The following is a 23856-nucleotide window of genomic DNA, read 5'->3' on the forward strand; positions in this document are numbered from 1 at the left end:
GTTCGCATCAAGGGTGCCTATGGGGGCCTGGGCAGGAGTGGGACAGATCTGAGGGTCTCTGGCAGGAGGAGGGTCTCTGGGCCAGGGCCAAGGCAGTGGGGGCCGTTCCCTCACTGTTTCCAGGATGGCTTCGCGGGCCGCATGAAACCACTTCGCGGGCCGGATCTGGCCCCCGGGCCTTGTGTTTGACATGTCTGAGCTAGATGATTGTCTTTATCATCTCTAACTTTTATATTTTAATTGGTTTTTTAATATAGTGACTCCTGCATATAGTGACTCCTGCATAGGGTATACAGATATATTGACTAGACTGACATAACAGGAAATGTATAAATATCTAAGTTATACTCCAGTGAGCCTCCAGCCACAGGATGAAAATGAAAAACAGTGTGAATTTTGAATTGAATTGTAACCCTAGCATTGTTTCAAACAGTATTTTAAAACAGTACTTAAGCATTTCAGCAGATGTTACCTCTGTTATGAGCTGAATGGTATTTTGGTATTTAATTGGACAGTGTGGATTTTACCATGTTTGCGGTTTCTGTTCTTTGATCTTTGTTAGCATGTATATGGTTTTAAATTTAATGTTTCTGTTGATTGTATATCTTCCAGGGAATCTTGTATTTCAAGTGCAACTGCGAAAAAAAATAATCTAAAATAACTTTAATGTTGGCCATTTAGTCTTTCTGAGGCGCCTTTGATTTTTTTAGTCTAGGCAAAGAGAAAATGATGACTTTTATCAGGTTCCTGGTACCCTGCATTATACAGCTGATGATCTGGGTTTAATTTTTTAGATCCCAAGTTTGTTGGGTCTGTAATAGTGTGATAATTGCCTGCCATCTTTCTCACCTTTGAAAAGTGCAGTTGGATTGTTACTTTAGAGAATTAGTTTGCGGCAGCAATGTGCAGTGACTGCTGTGGGTGATTTTCTTTTTAATCATGTCATCAGAAAGGTCAGACCTCTGGATATTTTTCTATTTATCCATTGCACTATACAGTAGCAGCTGCTGATGCTTCTGTCACACTACGATTGTTGTTATAATTGTGGCTGGGTTCACAAATCATGCTAAGTGTGTTTGGCTTTGACTGATTGTGTTGCTGAACAGCTGTTGGGCCTTAGTCAAGTAAGTATAGTTAAGCAAACCATGTCTTGGTGATGCATTAACCCAGCTTTAACCTCAGTGAGATGTGTTGGACTACGCTTTGCCTTATTGATTGGGAATTCTGGATATCATATCGCGGAAGTCCTTAGGTCGTATGTTATAAAAAGGTTGGATACAAAAAGAAAATAACAATAGCATTTAGACTTATATATCGCCCCATAAAGCTTTATAGCACTCTCCGGGCAGTTTACAACATTGAAGCATTATTTGCATATTGCCCCCAAGAATCTGGGTCCTCATTGCACTGACCTCAGAAGGATAGAAGGCTGAGTCAACCTTGACCCTCGTCAGGATCAAACTCCAGGCTGTCGGAGAATTTGCCTGCAATGCTGTACTTTAATCACTGCAACATCAAGGCTCTCAAAACATGGCTAACTAATATGAAAATAGAGGTTCACACATGTAAAAGCAGATGAGAAGGTCTTTCCAGATGTTGTTAGACTGTTGTTCAGCCCCCTTCACTAATTTCCAGGATAGTTAGGACATTTAACATCTGGAAGGCCACAGGTTATATCACTCCTATCTCTGTACTGAACTGGAAAAAAATGTAAAAGCACAGGGCTTTTCAACCTTTTCAGCCATTGTACCACTTTTAGGATATGGCAACATCCGAGTACCACCAGTCGCCTAGCAAGGTGTCAAAAATTTGATGACCAAAAAAAAATAAAAGGAAAAAAGTGATGAAGTACAGGTAGTCCTTGACTTACAACAGTTCGCTTAGTGACTGTTCGAAGTTACCATGGCACTGAAAAAGTGCCCCCCAAGCCACAGCCGAGCAAGACACCTGCCTGCCCGCCCGGCCGCGCTCTTCCTCCTGTCTGAGGTTTTCATTGTGAGCATTTCTGTTGAGGATTGGCAGTGGGGATGGGGTGGGGGGTGTTTGGTTTTTATTCCCCCCCGCTGGGTCATTGCAGCAGGTTTTGATCACTTCACATGACCCTGGGTCACTGTGACCGTCATAAATATGAATCAGTTGCCAAGCATCTGAATGTAAATCACAAGACCCTGGAGATGCTGCAACATTCCAGCTGATCGGCACTTCTTCTGGGCTCAGCAGAAGCACCTGAATCAGCGCCAAGCTCCAGCTGGATCCTTGTGCTGATCCCAGTGCTTCCACTGAGCCCTGGTGGCCCCGAAAGCGCTGATCCTGATGCTTCCGCTGAGCCCCGACAGCCCTGCAGCTCCAGCCATCTCTTCCTCAGGCTTGTGCAGTGCTGCCACCGGTTCAGCTCATTCCCCTCCCCCACTACCCCTTTTCTAGGATGGTCATGTACCAGCTGTCAGGTGCCAATGTACCACAGGTGGTACCCGTACCACTGGTTGAAAAGCCCTGTACTAGCAGGTAGAATGTAGATCATCAACCCCTATCACTCACATCCTGACTATCAAATGGCTGGGCTGGCTATATGTCTATGGAGATTCTCAGTCATCCAGGTTATGATTGTCCCAAAGGTGGTTTTTAAAAGGCAACTGGACTTTCTTATTTTTTTTTCCCCAGAACTGAAGAAGCTTCTTGGATGAGAAGTGAAACGTTTTTTTTCAAGGGGAAAAAAACCAAGAAAGTCTAGTTGCCTTTTGAAAAGCACCTTTGGGCTGGCTATAGTTTATGAGATTTAAAATAGCTCTTATCTCCACAGAAGGCTGCTGCAATATTTTATTTTTCTAGCAAAAGGATATGTTTTGACTCTGACTTCTGTTGTATTTGCAGAACTTTTAATCAAACAGTTGGAACATTCGAAGAACTGCAAGCATACCTTGTGGGTTATGTAGCAACTTTGGCTCGAGATGATGAAAAAAGGCACGCTCAGTAAGTCTTGCAATTGGTTTCTGTAAGGAAGGTAATCTCACCAATGTTGTGTCAAATTAGATAAAATTGGAACAGCGGGCTTCTAAAATATTCACAAAAAATTCTACCGCCTCTGGTGTTGCTAGTTTGGTAAACATTTTGGTCAACACTTTGAAGCTTAAGAAAATCAACAGCCATGGACTTTTTTATTTTAGCAAACAGTTAAGAATAATAAAAATACAAGACTTTGCTTTAATGAATATGAGATGCTGCCCTTTGCTTCCAAATGTTTTCTGCTAGAACTGTTCAGCAATGACACATTCTAAACCAGCTGCTATTTCATATCTGGGCCCGTGTTTCCATAGTGCGTGTAAGTGACAATTACTTGGCAATTTTTCAAGCTTCCGACATCTTTTCCATAATTCAGCGTCCTCGTTTCACCTTCTGCTCTTTACATACAAATGTTCAATTTGGATTCCCCGTACAAGATGATAGGAAACTCTTAAGCATGCAGGTCTGAAATGTTCTCTGAGGTCTTGCTTGCAGTCTTAAGTTCAGCATCCTGCCAGTCGTGTCCCCTAAAACCAAACTCACCCAAGACCAGTAATTTGCGCCATCTCCCAGTGCTAAGCCAGTTTAAATCAATGTAAAGGACTTGCTGTAAGCTTAAGCTCTCTACAAGAATGTGAACTACTAACAGTCAAAGCAAATTGGCAGTAGGTAAGAGTCAGCGGAATTCGAGGTGAGTTGGACTTAGATCTCCTGTGGGCACGAAGGGACTTGAGACTAATGACGTGCTTAACCCCTCCCTCTGGCTCAGCCTGCTTATCTCCTACAGAGGCTTCTACAATTTGGTTTTAATTCTAGTAAGGGATCCACAGTTTCTTTTTAAGACTCCCACATTATGGGTTATTTTATAAATACAGTACTTTTATTCTTAGCAAGGACAGAACATGTATATTCCCAGAAAAAAAAGCTAATCAAGATCATTTACTGCTGTCTGCCAGCACCATCACTATTGGAGATGCTGCTTGAAGCCGTGCAGATGCGGCCATTCTTCACAGCAATTAGAGATGGTGGGCGGGTCCTCAGTTTGAGTTCTCAACGTGATGCTCACCTTTGACCTCGCTGGGTGGCAATTCTGGGAATTATACTTCCCAATAAAGGAGGGTGGAAATGTGGGGTTCTTGATGCTCTCTGAGTTTGCTTGTTTTCTTGCAGACGTTTCATTACCCAAACTAGGCAACATCATCAGTAAGGAGTGGGGTTTGCTACTCTACTTCCCACACTGTACTTGTCACAGATTTGGAGGGCAAAAGCTTGAAATAGCCAAGTGCCCCATCAGTCTTGTTCTTGTTTCAGTCCTTCTGATTTTAAGAGATTACAGGTAGTCCTCAACTTACAACCATTCATTTAATGACTGTTTGAAGTCACAATGGCACTGGAAAATGTGACTTGTGACCATTTTTCAGACTTACGACCATTCTAGCATCCCCATGGTCACGTGATCTTAAACTTTGGATGCTTGCCAACTGGCTCATATCTATGACGGTTGCAGTGTCCCGGGCTTATGTGATCACCTTTAGTGACCTTCTAATGAGCAAATTCAATGGAGAAGCCTTATTCACTTAACAACCATGAAACTAGATTAGACTAGACTAGACTAGACTAGACTAGACTAGAATAGAATAGAATAGAATAGAATAGAATAGAATAGAATAGAATAGAATAGAATAGAATAGAATAGAATAGAATAGAATAGAGCTGGAAGGGACCTTGGAGGTCTTCTAGTCCAGCCCCCTGCTCAAGTGGGAGAACCTATACCGTCTCAGGCAGGTGAATGTCTAGTCTCTTTTTAAAAATCTCCAGTGATGAAGTACCTACAACAGGGGTCTTCAAACTTGGCCCTTTTATGACTTGTGGACTCCAACTCCCAGAATTCCTCAGCCAGCGTGCCTGGCTGAGGAATTTTGGGAGTTGAAGTCCACAAGTCATAAAAGGGTCAGGTTTGAAGACCCCTGACCTACAACTTCTGGAGGCAAGCTGTTCCACTGGTTAATTGCCTTCACTGTCAGGAAGTTTCTTCTTAATTCCAGGTTGCTTCTCTCTTTGGTGAGTTCCAAACCATTGTTTCTCGTCCTGCCCTCTGGTGCTTTGGAGAATAGTTTGATGCCATCTTTTTGGCGGCAGCCCCTCAAATACTGGAATACTGCTATCATGTCACCCACTACCTTAACAAATGCAGTGATTCACTTAACAACTGTGGCAAGAAAGGCCTCAAAATGGGACAGAACTCATTTAAACAAATGTTTTGCTTAGCAACATAAATTTTGGGCTCAATTGTGGTTGTAGGTCAAGGGCTACTTGTGTTCTACTGGTCTGAAATAAAAACAGGAACGAGCGCTCGGGAAAAAAGAAATAAAAATTGATTTTTCCAATGCTTTTATTCCTTGCTTTATTACTGTAAACTCACAAAAGGCCCTGAGAGCTATAATCAAGTCGGATGACTGTTTATTGAACAAATTACTATTTCAGGCTACGGATATATACACACACAGAGAGAATGCAATTGATATTTAACGTCTCATGAAATGTTGCTATTTTATCAGGACTTTAAATAGCACTGTGGGCGATGCCTGGGGTTCATTTGCATGTTTTTTTTGACATCTGAAGGGGGAAGGAGATCTTGCAAATTTCTTTGGACTGCTCCACTTTTGCTTCCATCAGATTTTCCTTCAGTGGAAGATTTAAAACTCCCTTTTCCCAGTTAGTTCTCCTAAAGTTTTCTCATTATTTTCCCCCGGGCCAGTACAGGTAGTCCTCGACTTACAACAGTTGATTTAGTGACTGTTCAAAGTTACAACAGCATTGGGGGAGAAAAAAAAGGACTTATGACAACTGGCTCATATTTATGACGGTTGCAGTGTCGCGTGGTCACCTTTTGCGGCTTTCTGACAAGCAAAGTCAAGGAGGGAAGCCACTTAGCAATTGGGTTACTAACTTAACAGCTGCAGTGATTCACTTAGCAACTGTGGCAAGAAAGGCTGTAAAATGGGGGGAAACTCACTTAACCAATGCTTCGCTTAGCAGCATAAATTTTGGGCTCAGATGGTCTTAAGTCGAGGACTACCTGAACTGATTTTTTTTAAAAATTCCATTTATATCCCGCCCTTCTCCGAAGACTCAGGGCGGCTTACAAGCTTAGCAGTAGCCTTCATTCTATGTATATGTCTGCTTATTAGGGCTTTCACACACACCCCAAGCAGCATTATTACAAAGTCAGCTTAATTGCCCCCAACAATCTGGTTCCAGTGGCTTTCCAGACTCTGACTGAACCCTCTCCTTCCTCCCAGCTATATATATGCACAGAAAGACAGGCTGTAAGTCAAAATAATAAATTCATCACGAACGTCAGGAGATCTAAGATTTACCACCGTTGCTGCTAAATGTCACGATTCCGATAGATGGAACCGTTTAAAAGAACTTCAAGGCAAGGGTGTCTTCCTTAAAGGACATTTAATTTTGGAAACAAGATATGGGCACGTACAAAGGTGAACCCAAGACTAAAGTTCCCTCCCTCTGGTTACAAAAGTTACAAGTTGCAATTCCCACCCCAATTTGCTGTCATAAATCACATACACCGATTGTTGCAAAAAGCGGGCTCTCCTCCCAGCTCACCAACCCGCCAAAATGTTGTCAGCAATGACCTGGGTTCTCACACATATGAATTGTTTTGGCTAACAGAACTACACACACATGCCCTCCTTCATCTAAAGTCTCTAAACTCATATGTGGCAACGGAGACAAAATGAAAATGGCTTCAGTTCGGTTTGTCGCAGCGTTGACACTAGAACTCAAAAAACAAAGATATTGGCGCTAAAGCCCAGTAGTGATTCTATAGTATTTCTGAAGAAGGCCTCCACTTTTAAGTTCTAATTAACCCTGCTGTCCACTAGACCAGGCTGCAACTGCAGAGAAGAGCAACAAAGAAGATTAGGGCAGGGCTTTTCAACCTTTTCACCCAATGTACCACTTTTAGGATATGGCAACATCCGAGTACCACCAGTCGCCTAGCAAGCAAGGTGTCAAAAACTTGATGACCAAAAAAAAGGAAAAAAGTGATGAAGTGCAGGTAGTCCTTGACTTACAACAGTTCTCTTAGTGACTGTTCAGAGTAACACAATGGCACTGGAAAAAGTGCCCCCCGAGGCACAACCGAGCAAGACAACTGCCTGCCCTCCTGGTGGTGCTCTTCCTCCTGCCCGAGGTTCTCATTGTTGTGAAGATTTCTGTTGAGGATTCGCAGCGGAGGTGGGGTGGGGGTGTTTGGTTTTTATCCCCCCCCACCTCTGCTGGGTGGTTGCAGCAGGTTTGGGACACTGTGATTGTCATAAATATGAATCAGTTGCCAACCATCTGAATGTAAATCACAAGACCCTGGAGATGCTGCAACATTCCAGCTGATCATGGCGCTTCTTCTGGGCTCAGCAGAAGTGCTGGGATCAGCGCTGATTTCCAGCTTGATCCTGGCGCTGATCCTGGCGCTTCCGCTGAGCCCCGACAGCCCTGCAGCTCCAGCTGTCTCTCGCTCGGGCTTGTGCGGTGCTGCCTCCGGTTCAGCTCATTCCCCTCCCCTGCTACCACTTCTGTAGGATGGTTGTGTACCACCTGCCAGGTGCCAATGTACCACAGGTGGTACCCGTACCACTGGTTGAAAAGCCCTGGATTAGGGGACTGGAGGCTAAAACAAACAGATCACGTGAACGTGTTAATACCACTTTACAATGCCTTAGTAAGAGCACACTTGGAATACTGCATTCAGTTTTGGTCACCACGATGTAAAAAAGATGTTGAGGTTCTAGAAAGAGTGCAGGCTGAATCAGACTGAACATCCTGATAGGTCTTTTTTTTTAATGCAGAGTGGAGCGACTCCCTCGTGACATCTCTCTGGAGATAATTCAGTTGAAAGAAAAAGTTACCCAGTTTCCTGCCTCCTGCCCTTTTCAGCACCTGGAAATTGTTGCAACTTTGGGTGTTGGTGGATTTGGAAGAGTTGAGCTTGTAAGAATTTAGCGTCTGAGTTGGGATTGGGAGAGTGATTGATACCAATTTTTGCTTCGGGTGTCTAAGACTTAATTTCTTATGATGTTTCATTTTTTTCTTTGTCCCTTCTCACAAAATTCTTCAAAGCTTTAACGAGCATCTTTTGTACATTTAATATAAGAAAAGTACCCAGCTCTCTCTTTTGGTTTGTTATTTGTATCTCTTTTAGTTGTTAAAATTATCTATCTTGTCTGTCTGTCTGTCATCTATGTATTCATCCATCCATCCATCCATCCATCCAATCCATCTATATCTTCTGTCTGTCTGTCTGTCTATCTATCTATCCATCCATACACCCACCCACTCCACTCCACTCCACTCCAATCCAATCCAATCCAATCCAATTCAGCTAGCCAGCCAGCTAGCTAGCTGTCATCTATCTATCTATCTATCTATCTATCTATCTATCTATCTATCTATCTATCTATCTATCTATCTATCCATGGGCATGACCCAGGTTATTGAGGGCCCTACTCACGAGGGGGATCATACTCTCGACCTGGTGTTCCTGTCTGGACAGTGGTTGGATGATCTGGGAGGGGGTTCTCCGTCCATCACCCCTCTGTCATGGTCAGATCATCACCTCCTGAGGCTGGTTTTCCGTCATGCCATCCCCCGCCGCTGGGCGGCGGAACCGACCAGGTGGTTCCGCCCCAGGCGCCTAATGGACCCGGACCGGTTCCAGAGGGCGCTTGGGCCGATACCTATCACCCTTACCCACAGCCCAGTCGATGCTCTGGTGGAGGCCTGGGAAACGGCTGCCACCAGGGCACTCGACTGCGTTGTACCCATGCGACCTCTGACTCGGCGCAGATCCCGTTGGGCCCCATGGTTCTCTTTGGAGCTCCGGGAGATGAAGCGTCGGAGACGAGGTCTAGAGAGCGGTTGGAGATCCAGCCGATCCGAATCCGACCGATCGCAGTTAAGAACCTTTATAAGGTCTTATCTTGCGGCGATAAGGACGGCGAAGTCTAACTACTTTGCCGCCCTTATCGCATCCACAGATAATCGCCCGGCCGCCCTGTTTAGGGTGACTCGCTCCCTCCTTAACCAGGAGGTGAGAGAGGATCCCTTGCAGGGACGAGCCGAGGAGTTTAGTCATCATCTGGCGGACAAAATCGCTCGGATCCGGACCGGCTTGGACTCTGACTGGGCAGAGTCTGATGTGGAGGAATCAGGCGGTCTTGAGCATGTTATCTGGACTGAGTTCGACCCTGTTTCCCCTGATGATGTGGACAGGATCATGGGGAGACTGAGCTCCACCACCTGTTTGTTGGATCCGTGCCCCTCCTGGCTAGCTTATGCGGCTCGGGAGGGAACACGAGGCTGGTTCCATGCAGTAATAACTGCTTCTTTGAAGGAGGGTGTCTTCCCTGCCGTCTTGAAGGAGGCGGTGGTGAGACCCCTCCTCAAGAAGCCTGCTTTGGACCCGGCTGTTTTAAACAACTATCGTCCAGTCTCCAACCTTCGCTTTCTGGCAAAGGTTGTTGAGAGTGTGGTGGCGCATCAGCTCCCTCTGTTCCTGGAGGAAACTGATTATCTGGACCCGTACCAATTGGGCTTCAGGCCCGGACACAGCACAGAGACGGCATTGGTCGCACTGATGAATGATCTCTGGAGGGCTAGGGACAGGGGTTGCTCCTCTGTCCTGGTCCTATTAGATCTCTCAGCGGCTTTCGATACCATCGACCATGGTATCCTGCTGCGGTGTCTCAGGGGGTTGGGAGTGGGAGGCACCGTTCTACGGTGGTTCTCCTCCTACCTCCGGGGCCGCTCGCAGTCGGTGTTGACAGGAGGGCAGAGATCCGCCCCGAGGTCTCTCATTTGTGGAGTTCCTCAGGGGTCGGTTCTCTCACCTCTCCTGTTCAACATCTACATGAAGCCGCTGGGCGAGATCATTCGTGGTTTTGGGGTGGGGTATCACCAGTACGCTGATGATACCCAACTCTTTCTTTCCACCCCGAACCAACCCAGTGATGCCCTCTCCGTGATGTCCCGGTGCCTGGAGGCGGTTCAGGTCTGGATGGGGAGAAACAGGCTTCGTCTCAATCCCGCCAAGACTGAGTGGCTGTGCATATCGGCGTCTCGGGTTAACCATGTTATTCCACCTCTAATGATGGGGGGTGAGGTGTTACCCCCCGTCGATAGGGCTCGCAACTTGGGCGTCCTCCTGGATTCACGGCTCAATTTTGAAGATCACATAGGAGCCGTGACCAGGGGGGCTTTTGCACAGGTTCGCCTGGTGCGCCAGTTGCGTCCCTATCTGGACCGAGACGCCCTACGCACAGTCACTCATGCGCTTGTGACCTCCCGTTTGGACTACTGTAACGCTCTCTACATGGGGCTGCCCTTGAAGACCACTCGGAGGCTTCAACTGGTGCAGAATGCGGCCGCGCGAGTTGTAATGGGGGTTTCCCGATACTCCCATGTAACACCTCTACTCCGCGAGCTGCATTGGCTTCCGGTTGCCCTCCGGGTAAAATTCAAGGTGCTGGTTATCACCTATAAAGCCCTACATGGCCTGGGTCCGGGATATTTGAGGGAACACCTGCTGCCGGCATCAAACGCTCTTCGCCCAGTGCGCTCCCACAGGGAGGGTCTGCTCAGGGTTCCACCGGTGAGAGATTGCCGGCGGGTGACACCCAGGGATAGGGCCTTCTCAGTGGGGGCGCCTGCCCTCTGGAACCAGCTGCCGGTGGAGCTGAGGACTGCCCCTGACCTCTGATCATTCCGCCGGGGCCTGAAGACCTGGCTCTTTGAGCTCCCGGGCCCAGGCTGAGGAGAAAATTTTAACTGGGGTTTTTAAGTGTACAGGGTGAATTTAATATTTTTTAACGGGTTTTTAACTTTTGTATGTTTTGACTTTTAATTCCCTGTAAACCGCCCTGAGTCCTCAGGGAAAGGACGGTATATAAATGTAATAAAATAAATAAATAAAATATCTATCTATCTATCTATCTATCTATCTATCTATCTATCTATCTATCTATCTATCTATCTATCCAGTGCATTTTTTGTAAAAGAAAAAGGTGCCGGAACTCACACATGTCATACAACCTGCCTTGCCTACCCTACAAGGTTCCATCCAAAAAAGGTGCCGGAACTCCATTCTGAGCACTGAGCGTTCTATGAGAAAAAAAGCCCGCCATCTATCTATCTATCTATCTATCTATCTATCTATCTATCTATCTATCTATCTATCTATCCAGTGCATTTTTTGTAAAAGAAAAAGGTGCCGGAACTCACACATGTCATACAACCTGCCTTGCCTACCCTACAAGGTTCCATCCAAAAAAGGTGCCGGAACTCCATTCTGAGCGCTGAGCGTTCTATGAGAAAAAAAGCCCGCTATCTATCTATCTATCTATCTATCTATCTATCTATCTATCTATCTATCATCATCATCATCAATCTCCCATCTTTATTATTTTCACAAACTCAAGGCTGTGTTGGTTTCTTTGATATATCCAGTGTAGCATCTTACTATATTATTCTTGCAGCCTGTCATTTTTAAATCAATTTTCAGATCAGTCTTTGCTTCCCCATCCCAGAAAAGGATGACCAAAAGATCATCTATCTATGCTCTAAAAAAATCTATACATATGCTAAAGTCCACTGTTCTTGGTGAAAATAGTTTGGGCATGTTTTGGTGTTTTGCTGAATGGCAGATCTAATACGCTTGACAAAATTGTCTTATTGGAAGTGATCCTCTGCTTACATTCTTGGTTATTGGGGTTTGAAACACATGCCAAGAACTTGTTTCTAAACTTGGGAATCCTTGAAATGCATTGACTTCATCTCCAAGAATTAATTCTCCAAAAAGCAGGGTCACTGCTGAGAATTCTGGGAATTGAAGTCCAAATATTTAGAACAGGGGTCTCTAAACTTGGCAACTTTATGACTTGTGGACCTCAATTCCCAGAATTCCTCATGCTTGCTGGAGAATTCTGGGAGTTGAAGTCCACAAGTCATAAAATTGCCAAGTTTGGAGACCCTTGATCTAGAACAGAGGTGTCAAACTGCCGGCCGCAGGCCAGGTGCGTCACACCGAAACCGCACCCACCCCATTGCCAGCAATGGGGAAAAAAGTTGTGAAATGTCATGAAACGTCACGTGACGTTGCGAGTTTTAACAGCCCTGATCTAGAAGGTGCCAACTGAGGGAGGATGCATCACATCTTGGATTTATAATTCTATTCTGCTGTTATTCTGAAGAATTTGAAAAAGGGAGAGAATGATTCTGACATTATATTTTCTTTTCTGGTGACTTCAGGTGAAAGTTAAGAATGAGAACATAGCATTTGCCATGAAGTGCATTAAGAAGAAGCACGTAGTGGATACCAAGCAACAGGAACATATTCATTCCGAAAAGAAAATTCTAGAAGAGGCCTGTTCGCCATTCATTGTGAAGTAATTTTTAAAAATTATTTATATAAACCTATTTCTTAAAAAAAAATCTCTTTCAAAAAATGACACGGTCTGGATAGGGCATCACTGTTTCTTCACACTCTTCCAGAAACCATGAATCTCATTCTCACTCTCCATTCTGCAACACGTTGTTATCCCCTGCAATTCCCTTTTTGGCTGTTTTTCTGTAGTTGGGAAGTTGTGACAATATGTTTTTGCTTAACAAGAAAAGTTGAGGGTACTGGATTCATTGTCCTTGCATCATTCATCGTATGTAGTGAGTAGTTGCGTTTAGTGGAGAACTTTCCATGGAACTCTTGTATACAAGTAGTCCTCGACTTACAACAGTTCATTTAGTGAGCATTCAAAGTTACAACATACAAAGTTACAAAGTGACTTATGACCATTTTTCATACGACCGTTGCAGCGTTCCCCATGGTCACATGGTCAGAATTCAAGTTGCTTGGCAACTGGTTCATATCTATGACAGTTGCTGTGTCCTGGGGTTATTTGCGACCTGCTGACAAGCAAAGTCAATGGGGAAGCCGGATTCACTTAACAATCGTGTTACTAACTTAACAATTGCAGTGATTCACTTAACAACAGAAAAGTCATAAAATGGGGCAAAAGTCACTTAACAAATGTTTCACTTAGCAAGATAAATTTTGGGCTCAATTGTGGCTGTAAGTAGAGGACTACCTGTACTTTAGATCAGAGGTCACCAACCTTTTCAAGCTGGCGGCCCAGAGGGACAGGGAGCAGCTACACACACCGCACGCACAACAAACAGGGCCACAAGTGAACAGGGCCATGCACACCCCATATGCGCACAGGCACTAGCCCTGCTGCTGCTAGCCCCGTGTGCATGCGCAAACAGGCCATGCAGCCCACATGACGCTAGTGGCCTTGTTTGCACAGGCTCTGGCCCCACCACAGCTAGTCCCGTGCACATGTGCCAAAAGGTCTGCAGGCACATATGCACGTGAGTGGGGGTAAGTGCACGCATGTGTGCATGCACTGGCCAGCCAGTCTTACATGTGTGCTTGCACTGGCCAGCCAGTAGGCCACAGCCACAGCCTGGCAGTGGGCCACAGACCATAGGTTGGGGACCTCTGCTTTATATTTCTGATTTTTCTAGGTTCTCAAACCTTTAGAACAGTGTCGTATTTCACTCAGTTGCCCACTACTATCCTCAACTGTCGATGGGTGATTTGAATCTGAATTGATTTTTATAACAAACTTTATGAAAAGGACACATTTTCTCCTCTACAAAAAAACCTTCTTCCACCAAGTTTTTAATTCTAGGTGATTGTTCATGAATGTCCCCCTTGGTTGGGTTGATCAATATTCTTTGTATTCCCATTTTACCCAGAGAGTCCAGATTTTGGTGGGGCAAAAGAATTGTTCCTACAGGCACGCAGTGCTACAGAAATGTGATTATTGTTATTTTAGATGCATTTTATCTTCAACTAGAATTGTTTGCCTATTGTTTCTTTCTCTGCTTTTTTTTTTAACGTGCTTCAGGTTGTATCGTACCTTCAAAGACAACAAATACGTTTATATGCTCTTAGAAGCCTGTCTTGGAGGTGAACTATGGAGCATCCTCAGGGACAGGTATTATTATTATTATTATTATTATTATTATTATTATTATTATTATTATTATTATTATTATTATTATTATTTGCCCATTTTTACATTTTTATTAATGGCATTATACAAGTAGTCCTCAACTTACGACCACAACTGAGCCCCAAATTTCTGTTGCTAAGCAAGACATTTATTTAGTGAGTATTGTCCCATGTTTACGACTTTTCTTGCCATAGTTCTCAAATGAATCTCTGCAGTTGTTAAATTAAATACACAGTTGTTAAGTGAGTCTGGCTTCCCCATTGGCTTTGCTTGTCAGAAGGTCCCAAAAGATGATCACATGATCCTGGGACGTTGCAACCCGTCATAAATACGAGCTAGTTGTCAAGCATCCCAATTTTGATCACATGACCACGTGGATGCTGCAGTAGTTATAAGTGTGAAAAACGGTCATAAGTCCCTTTTTTCAGTGCTGTTGTAACTTTGGTCACTAAACAAACCATTGTAAGTTGAGGACTATCTGTAAAGGATATAAAAATGTGCAAGCCATACAATTGTATATAATTAGCAGGCTGGAAATTTAGATTATAATTAAACCAACTTTGAAAGAGTTGGGCTACCTTCCATCAGCTGGATGATGTGGTACAAAGTTGTGACTGGAAAAAAAAATCGACAAGTTGAAAGAGTTAATATCGGATGATCTAAATCAGACATGTCAAACTCGTGATGTCACGTGACGTTGCGCAACGTATTGGGATGGCTTTGCGGTTGCTGGCAATGGGGTGGGCGTGGCTTCCATGTGATGCATCCGGCCCGTGGGCCGGCAGTTTGACACCCCTGATCTAAATGGATCAAATGAGGTTTTTCAAACAGTGGTCCTTTACATAACAAATTTTTCTTAAGTGTGGCTTTGTTTGATTGCAGGTAGTCCTCGACTTGCAACAATTTGTTTAGTGACTGTTCAAAGTTATAACAACACTGAGCAGGCCTGATGACTCTTTTTCACACTTATGACCACTGCAGCATCCCCGTGGTCACATGATCAAAATTCAGAGGCTTGGCAACTGACATGTACTTACGATGGTTGCAGTGTCCCAGACTGGACAGCCTGAAATGGTATAGGGTTTCCTGCCTGAGCAGGGGGTTGGACTAGATGACCTCCAAGGTCCCTTCCAACATCATCATCATCATCATCATCATCATCATCATCATCATCATTATTATTATTATTATTATTATTATTATTATTATTATTATTATTAAATGGTATAGGGCAGGGGTCTTCAAACCTGGCCCTTTTATGACTTGTGGACTTCAACTCCCAGAATTCCTCAGCCAGGCATGCTGGCTGAGGAATTCTGGAAGTTGAAGTCCACAAGTCATAAAAGGGCCAAGTTTGAGGACCCCTGGTATAGGGCTTCCGGCCTGAGCAGGGGTCAGACTCCAAGGTCCCCTTCAACTCTGATATTCTGTTAAAATAACAATTCAAGTCTGATTGCTGTTAAAAAAGGCCAATTCCATGCTTGAAATTATTAGGAAAGAAATTTAAAAAAAAACAACAATAATCCAGTAATATTCTTGTATAAATCTATGGTGAGACCACAATTGGTATTGATTAGCAGACCAGAAAAGCAATCATATAACACTGAAAAAAGGCCATGCAGAATTATTATGGACTAACAAAGTCTAGAGTGTCTGGGCTTTTGATAGGGAGTTAAGGAAGTTATGATACAGGTATTAAAAATTAGCCATGATATATAAAAATGTAGATCGGTTTTTCTTCCTCACCGTGTTCATTCATTAAAGCTAAATTAAAACTAAATGTAGGGGAATGATCAAAGGAAGGGCATAATTAAATGACAGGATTTGCTTCCATCAGATGTTGTGATAGCCTCTAATTTAAACAGGGCCTGAAGAAATTAATGGGGAAATGGATTATCGCTGTCTACTAGACTTGAATGCTTAATAGCAACTGAAGAATCACGGAGGCCCGTTGAATATCATCTGCTGAGGGGCCTCAGGGAAGAGGAAAAGGTTAAATGTCTCTTAGATTAGTGTCATCAGCCTAAGATGGAAATAAGTAACTTTCCAAGCAGTACCGTATTTTCCCTCTTTCAACATACTTCTCCTGGATGTTGACCCCCGTACCTCTGTATGCTGTGAGGATAATTTTACTTCAACAGAACTGATGATTTTGGGTATACGCTGAATTACTTTATTGATGATTTCTTGTATTTTTATAATGTTCATGATTTTTACTGTATCTCTTCAGAGTCTACTAAGACTGGAAGAGGAAAGACTGAAAATAATTTGACAATGAAAGCAATCTTCCTTTCTCTTTCTTTTTCTCTCCTTCTTTCATTCCTTCTATCCTCCATCCCTCCTTCCTTCCTTCTTTCTCTTTCTCTTTTTCTCCTCTCTTTCCTTCTTTCTTTCTCTCTCTCCTTCCTTCATTCCTTCCACCCTTAATTCATTTTCATTCTTTTTTTCTTTCTTTCTTTCTTTCTTTCTTTCTTTCTTTCTTTCTTTCTTTCTTTCTTTCTTTCTTTCTTCCTTCCTTCCTTCCTTCCTTCCTTCCTTCCTTCCTTCCTTCCTTCCTTCCTTCCTTCCTTCCTTTCTTTCTTTCTTTCTTTCTTTCTTTCTTTCTTTCTTTCTTTCTTTCTTTCTTTCTTTTTCCAGGGGTAGTTTTGATGAAACCACTACAAAGTTCTGTGTTGGGTGTGTGACAGAAGCTATTGAATATTTGCATTCTATGAGTATAATCTACAGGGATTTGAAACCAGAAAATTTAATTTTGGATGCCCAGGGTTATATAAAGTTGGTAAGTTTTTTAAAAAAAGAAATATAGGGGCATTGTTAAGAAAAGTTTGTTTTGCATTTGGTATGCAGCCATTCAAAGGAAAGTTTAAGAGTGCTTATATCTTGACACATTTATGCTACTGGAAATAAGATTATTTTATCTTGAATGTTAGGAGGAAATATCATTGTGGAAAGACATATATTGATTTCTACTTACATGCTAACACAAGTGCATTTACAGCATATATTATTTCTCATTAGAGACAATCCTGACTCTTTATTTGTTAAACTGGTAATATATTTTCCTGTCAATTTTCCATGCACTAACAAGTTCCTGCAGTGTTCACGTTTGATCAAAACTATACAGTGAGAAGGGTATATATTGGGGATTTCAGATGTGGAATAGGAATATTCTTTATTGGCCAAGTGATTGGACACACAAGGAATTGGTCTCCTGTGCATAAGCTCTCAGTATACATACAAACAACAAAGTGGTAAGTCATAGATTATGAATCATAAGATACAATAGTAAAATCATAAGATACAGACAAATGACAATTCATGAGACACCAATAGGAGAAGGTAGTAGGAAAGATGAGAAAATGAGAAAGATGAGAAGGATAATAGCAATACAGCCCTACTACATTGATAAATGTCTTTAGGCATAAGACAGTGCTTGCAGTCAAATTCCATTTACTGACTCTTGCAGTCAAATTCCAATTACTGAGGACTAATAGAAACAGATAGCTTGCTACTCTTTTGGTTATACTCTTCCCAAGATGCATCTGGTAGCCATTGTATGAGGAAGAATATTGAATCCGTCTCAGTAGAGGTTCTTATAACAGATAGAAACAAGGACAACCTGAGGTAAAACTGTCCAGTAACAGACTCTTCTCCTCTTCTTTGACCCACAAGGTTGACTTCGGGTTTGCTAAGAAGATCAGGGCAGGGCAGAAGACCTGGACCTTCTGTGGGACTCCTGAATATGTCGCACCTGAAGTCATTTTGAATAAAGGCCATGATTTCAGTGTGGATTTTTGGTCCCTCGGAATCCTTGTGTATGAACTGCTTACAGGAAAGTATGTCCCAGGAGTGGATTCTTCTGACTTAGATTGAGGGTCATATTGGGTTCATAAGGTGTATGCTTATAAAATGAGAGAGGGGCCCATGACTCAAGGGTTGTACACAACTCTTGTCCTACATCTGAGAATTGTTTCCACTTCATCTTTGGGTATGCAAGAAACAGAGAAGGATTGGAGTAGAACAGCCCAGATAGCAAAAAGGGATGGTACATGAACCACACTCTGCTCACCATCAGTTGCAATTGCTGATTGTTTTTCTCAAGATGTGAGGTGCCCTTTGTATGGCAACTAATTCAGCTGTGTTTCATGGCAAGGCTGCCAAAATTGTAGCTCATCAGTCTTATATTTGTGCCCTCCTTTGAAGGGATAGAGCTAAAAATATGGATTTTTTTTCTTTACATTGGGACATTTGAAGGAGCCAGTGTATACTGTAAGCCTTGCAGAAGACTTAAAGAATCTATAGAAAGCCACTTTGGTCTAGTGCAGGCATGTCAAACTGCCGGCCCGCGGGCTGGATGCATCATACTAAAACTGCGCCCACCCCATTGCCGGCAATGGGGAAAAAGTTGCAATACGTCGTGCGATGTCACATGACATCGAGAGTTTGACATGCCTGGTCTAGTGGCTAAGGCACCAGGCTAAAAAGCAGGAGACTGTGAGTTCTAGTCCCGCCTTAGCTATGAAAGCCAGCTGGGTGACTTTGAGCCATCTCTTTCTCAGCCCCTCACAGGATTGTTGTGGGCGTAGAAGGAGCAAGGTGTGTTTGTTACGTTCGGTGCCTCAAGTTTAAAAATAATAAAGATGGGATACAGATAAATAAATAAAACATTAGTCTTTAAAATCTCTAAACCCACTCCCAAAATATATGTCATGTGCAGGAAATGAAGAGTCCAGGCAATTCAAAAAGAATATAGCTTTATTGTATGCTAATGCTCTACAAAAATCTGAACTACTAATGGTCAAAGCAAATAGATAGTAGATGTGAGTCAACAGAATTCAAGGTGGGATGGACTTAGATCTCCTGTGGTGTGAAGGAACTGGAGACTGATGACGTGCTTGACCCCTTTCCGTGGGCTCAGCCTGGTCATCTCCTACAACAATGGTTCCCAAACTTTTCTATACCCTGCACCCCTAGAACGCTTCTGATATATTCTCGCACCCCTTACAAAAGTTCGAAATAACAGCAACAAATTATGCATATACGCTATAATTTTGAAAACCCAAGTTTTCGCACCCCCTGGAATATCGTCTCGCACCCCCAGTTGGGAACCCCTTGTCCTACAGTATAGCTTGTCTCCACTCAGTTTTGAAGTGTACTCCTGATATGCTCATAAATTCTCATCCAGGATTTATTTTGTACTTCCTTTAGCTAATGGAAGTGACATTTCTCTGTTTTACAAGGAGGGGGAATAAATGCTATGGGAGTATCTGCAATTAGGCTGTCCTTATAACTGCAAGACTAAAAGTGTGTAGCTGGGAAGGTGTCTTCCCAAGTTACAGGCTATTGTAGGCAGATAATCCTGGGCCAGAAAGAACTAATAGTCTTATGTCTATGGAGATTCTCAGTCATCCAGATCTTGGTTGTCCAGAAGGTAATTTTTCAAGAGGCAACTGGACTTCGGGGTTTTTTTGTTTTTGTTTTTGAAGACGTTTTGCTTCTCATCCAAGAAGCTTCTTCAGCTCTGAAGAAACTTCTTGGATGAAAAGCGAAACATCTTCAAAGAAAAACAAGAAAGTACAGTTTCCTCTTGAAAAAGCACCCTTGGGGCAACTAACAGTCTTGATTGAAACTAAACATTAAGAAAACCAAGATCATGGCGTCTGGCCCTCTCAATTCCTGGCAAATAGATGGGGAAGAAATGGAGGTTGTGACAGATTTTATTTTCCTGGGCTCCAAGATCACTGCAGATGGGGACTGTAGCCAAGAAATTAAAAGACGCTTGCTCCTGGGGAGGAAAGCCATGGCAAATCTAGACAGCACACTAAAAAGCAGAGACATCACCCTGTCAACAAAAGTGTGAATAGTCAAGGCTATGGTCTTCCCAGTTGCAATGTATGGCAGTGAAAGTTGGACCATAAAAAAGGCCGAGCGCCAAAGAATTGAGGCCTTTGAACTATGGTGCTGGAGAAGACTCCTGCGAGTCCCTTGGACTGCAAGGCGATCAAACCGGTCAGTCCTAGAGGAGATCAACCCTGACTGCTCTTTAGAAGGCCAGATCCTGAAGCTAAAACTCAAATCCTTTGGCCACCTGATGAGAAGGAAGGACTCACTGGAGAAGAGCCTAATGCTGGGAAAGATTGAGGGCAGTAGAAGAAGGGGACGACAGAGAATGAGGTGGCTGGATGGAGTCACTGAAGCAGTAGGCGTGAGCCTAAATGGACTCCAGAAGATGGTAGAGGACAGGAAGGCCTGGAGGAATGTTGTCCATGGGGTCGCGACGGGTCAGACACGACTTCCCAACTAACAACAACAAAACAAAAAAAAACAGTCTTGATTCAGAGATCCTGGTATTAGGCTGTACTCAGCCTTGACACTTCCTGAGTATAAATATCAATCCTCAAATTTTGGTTCAACCTAACTACAGGTAGTCCTTTACTTACAACCATTCATTTAGTTACTGTTTGAAGTTACAACAGCACTGAAAAAAGCGATTTATGACCATTTTTCACACTTAACGATCATGGCAGCATTCCCCATTGTCAGGGTGATCAAAACTGAGACGCCTGACAACTGATTCATATTTATGATGTCCCGGGATCATGTGATCACCTTTTACAACCTTCTGACAAGCAAAGTCACTGGGGAAGCCAGATTCACTTTACAGTCATGCTACTAACTTAATATCTGCAGTGATTCACTGTGTAACAACCGTGGCAAAAAAGGTTGCAAAATGGTGCAAAACTAACTTTACAACTGTCTTGCTTAGTGGCATAAATTTTGGGCTCAATTTTGGCTGTAAGTTGAGGACTACCTATGAATCCCCCCTAAAAATTCTCTGAAACACAAAACACACCTTATGAGAAAACCAGTTTGCGATTAATCTGAATCCTGTCTTTGTTTAGAGGAACAGCCAGGGGTAGGCAACCTTGGCTCTTTTATGACTCGTGGACTTCAACTCCCAGAATTCCTGAGCCAGCATGGCTCAGCTTGGAAACTCTCCCTTTCCCCTCAGCATGGCTGGCTCAGGAATTCTGGGAGTTGAAGTCCTCGAGTCATAAAAGAGCCAAGGTTGCCTACCCCTGGCCTAGCATGTGAGGAAAAAATGCCTGGGTTCAACACACAATTTCTTTTTTCCATAACCGTGTATTTTCTCTTCCTCCCCTTCCCTCAATTTTGAAATGACACCTACTGAAGTCCTCCCTTTACTGGAGTTGATCAAATGATGACCTACAATTTGATTTTAAAAGGCGTTGAGAGACTGGATTTCCCCAGAATAGTATCCAAGCGCCCCGAGGATTTGATTCGACGGCTTTGCAGGTGAGGGAAGAGCAATTGTGTTGCAGAGGTGTGAGGAGAATAATTGAGCGGGGTTGTATTTTCTTTAACACCCAATATCCAGCCAGATTTTAATCTAAAATCTTATGTTCATTGGTGTTATTCAACAGTGTAACTCCATACAGATCTATTTAGACCAGTGTTTCTCAACGGTGGCAACTTGAGGATGGGTGGACTTCAATTCTCAGTATTCCCACATGAAGTGAAGTGTTTCTGACATTTTTCATCATGGCGTTAAGCTAACGCAGCAGTCATTAAGCAAATGTAGCAGTCATTAAGGGAATCCACTCAGTCGAAAGCTGTTTTTTGTTAACAACTAGCAAAAAATGTTGCAGATCGTAGTCACGTGACCACAGAGGTGGATAAGTGATATAACTATTTACAATCGCTCGGAGGTGCTTTACAGGCCGTAAAGGACCTCTTTGGTGGCCATAATAAATGTAAACACTCATTAAGTGACCCAGTCATTACTCAAGGACTACCTGTATAATAGCTTCAGCAGAATTTATTGCTGTTCTGTTCCCATTTTTCAAACAGATTGCACACCATAAATCTTCATTTCTGTGCCCTGAATGATGTTTCACATAATCATACTCTTAGTCTCTTGCTTTTAATTAACCCACAGCAATTTCAATTATATATATAGGGATGCGGTGCCTCAGTGGGTTAGGACGCTGAGCTTGTCGATCAGAAGGTCGGCAGTTTGGCGGGTCGAATCCCGAGTGCCGCGTAGCAGAGTGAGCCTCTGTTACTCATCCCAGCTTCTGCCAACCTAGCAGTTCAAAAGCACGTAAAAATGAAAGTAGAAAAATAGGGACCACTACAGTGGGAAGGTAACAGCGTTCCATGAGCCTTTGGCGTCTAGTCATGCCGGCCACATGACCACGGAGACGTCCTCGGACAAGCGCTGGCTCTTTGGCTTTGAAACGGAGATGAGCACCGGCCCCTAGAGTTGGAAACGGCTAGCACGCATGTGCAGGGGAACCTTTACCTTTATATATATCATGGGAAGACTTGGGCCTTGGGCTGTCAAACCACTAATGTGCAAGGAAGCTGTAAATCAATCTTGTGGATCACTTTTGGCTGTTACAAATTAATATCTGATTATTTGAGGGCCTATATGGGAACTGCTTCAGACCCATTGATATATACTGTAATTGTCCTAACAGATAAGTCATTCGTTTTAATCCTCTGATGAGAGATTTGCATTTTTTTCAAATGACACCAAGCTTGGATGTGTGTGTGTGTGTCTGTGTGTCTGTGTGTGTTTATGTGTGTGTATGTATATGCACACATACATACATTGCCTTTTTCAGAAGGCAACTGGACTTTCTTGTTTTTCTTTGAAGATGTTTCGCTTTTCATCCAAGAAGCTTCTTCAACATCTTTGGGATCAATTCCTGGAGAATAAGGCTATTAATGGGCAAAGCTCTATGCCAATTTTCTGGTCACCCATATATACCAACAACCTCAGTGAACTTGTAGATTTCTTTGTCTTCAAGTTCCATGCTCCTTTCCCATAGCAGACATGGCATCTAAAATATCTGCTCAAACAATCATATATGCACACCAGCCAGAAGGATTGGAGATCCTTCAGCTGCCCCACAGGTTATCCGTGGATAGTACAATGTATAGTAAAGTGTTAAACCTGGGAAGATACACAATTTGGTGTGTTACCAGGTCAGCCCTGTCACCAGGTTTCTCTTTGTTTTGAGCTCAGCCCACCTCAAGTTACTGGATAAGAAAAAATAAGAAGACATCCCTGTACACTCCCCTTCAGCTCCCAAAGAAAGAATATAAATAATAATAATAACCATGGTAATAATAAACTGATTCACTCCCAACCACCTTTATCCTGCAAATCAAACGGGGGATACTCAAGTCTCTGAGGTGCGCCAGGAAATTGATGATGAAGTTGTGTAGATATTTTCTAAATTATAAAGTGTGTGTACTCATCCTCTTCCTCTCTCTCTGTCTCTTACCCACAAATGTATGCTAGACAAAGTCCTACAGAGCGATTAGGAAATCTGAAGAATGGAATCCATGACATTAAGCGGCACAGGTAAATTTTATTTGTTTGTTAATTTATATGTTAATTTATATGTTTATTAAATTTATTGGCTGCCCATCCTACCACAGGGTAAAGGTTTAAAGATTTGGGTGGTAATCAATGAAGAGTTTGTACATAAGTTCTCTTATTTTACTGCTGCCATTGCTTTTAATGCTTAAGAGAAGAGTTTGTAACTGTGGCCCTCAGGCCCAATTAACAGTCAGGCTGATTTCATGTACAATTGTACAGTATATCTTGGCCTCAGTTCAGATCCCAAATGCAGGAGACCAGTGAAGATCACTAGTTAGTGTCTGAAGCTTTCAACAAAGAGAAGATACTATCAGGAGCAGGAAGAAGAGATAACAGTATGGAAAGCTGCCC

General features: G+C 43.1%; 1 protein-coding gene across 1 annotated transcript in view; it reads left to right on the top strand.

The window, feature by feature from the left end:
* PRKG2 (protein kinase cGMP-dependent 2) overlaps window positions 1-23856 on the top strand; it is a gene marked incomplete at its 5' end in the record, with an annotated part of 77125 nt that overhangs the window by 50205 nt on the left and 3064 nt on the right. The window contains 8 exons of the mRNA XM_083367142.1: window positions 2872-2970; window positions 7869-8010; window positions 12325-12461; window positions 13983-14072; window positions 16728-16869; window positions 17763-17926; window positions 21285-21407; window positions 23425-23487. Coding sequence (XP_083223268.1) covers window positions 2872-2970; window positions 7869-8010; window positions 12325-12461; window positions 13983-14072; window positions 16728-16869; window positions 17763-17926; window positions 21285-21407; window positions 23425-23487 — 960 coding nt within the window. The remainder of the gene's footprint in view (window positions 1-2871; window positions 2971-7868; window positions 8011-12324; window positions 12462-13982; window positions 14073-16727; window positions 16870-17762; window positions 17927-21284; window positions 21408-23424; window positions 23488-23856) is intronic.

The sequence above is a fragment of the Vipera ursinii genome, assembly GCF_947247035.1.
Source record: "Vipera ursinii genome assembly, chromosome: 7".
Lineage (NCBI taxonomy): Eukaryota > Metazoa > Chordata > Lepidosauria > Squamata > Viperidae > Vipera > Vipera ursinii.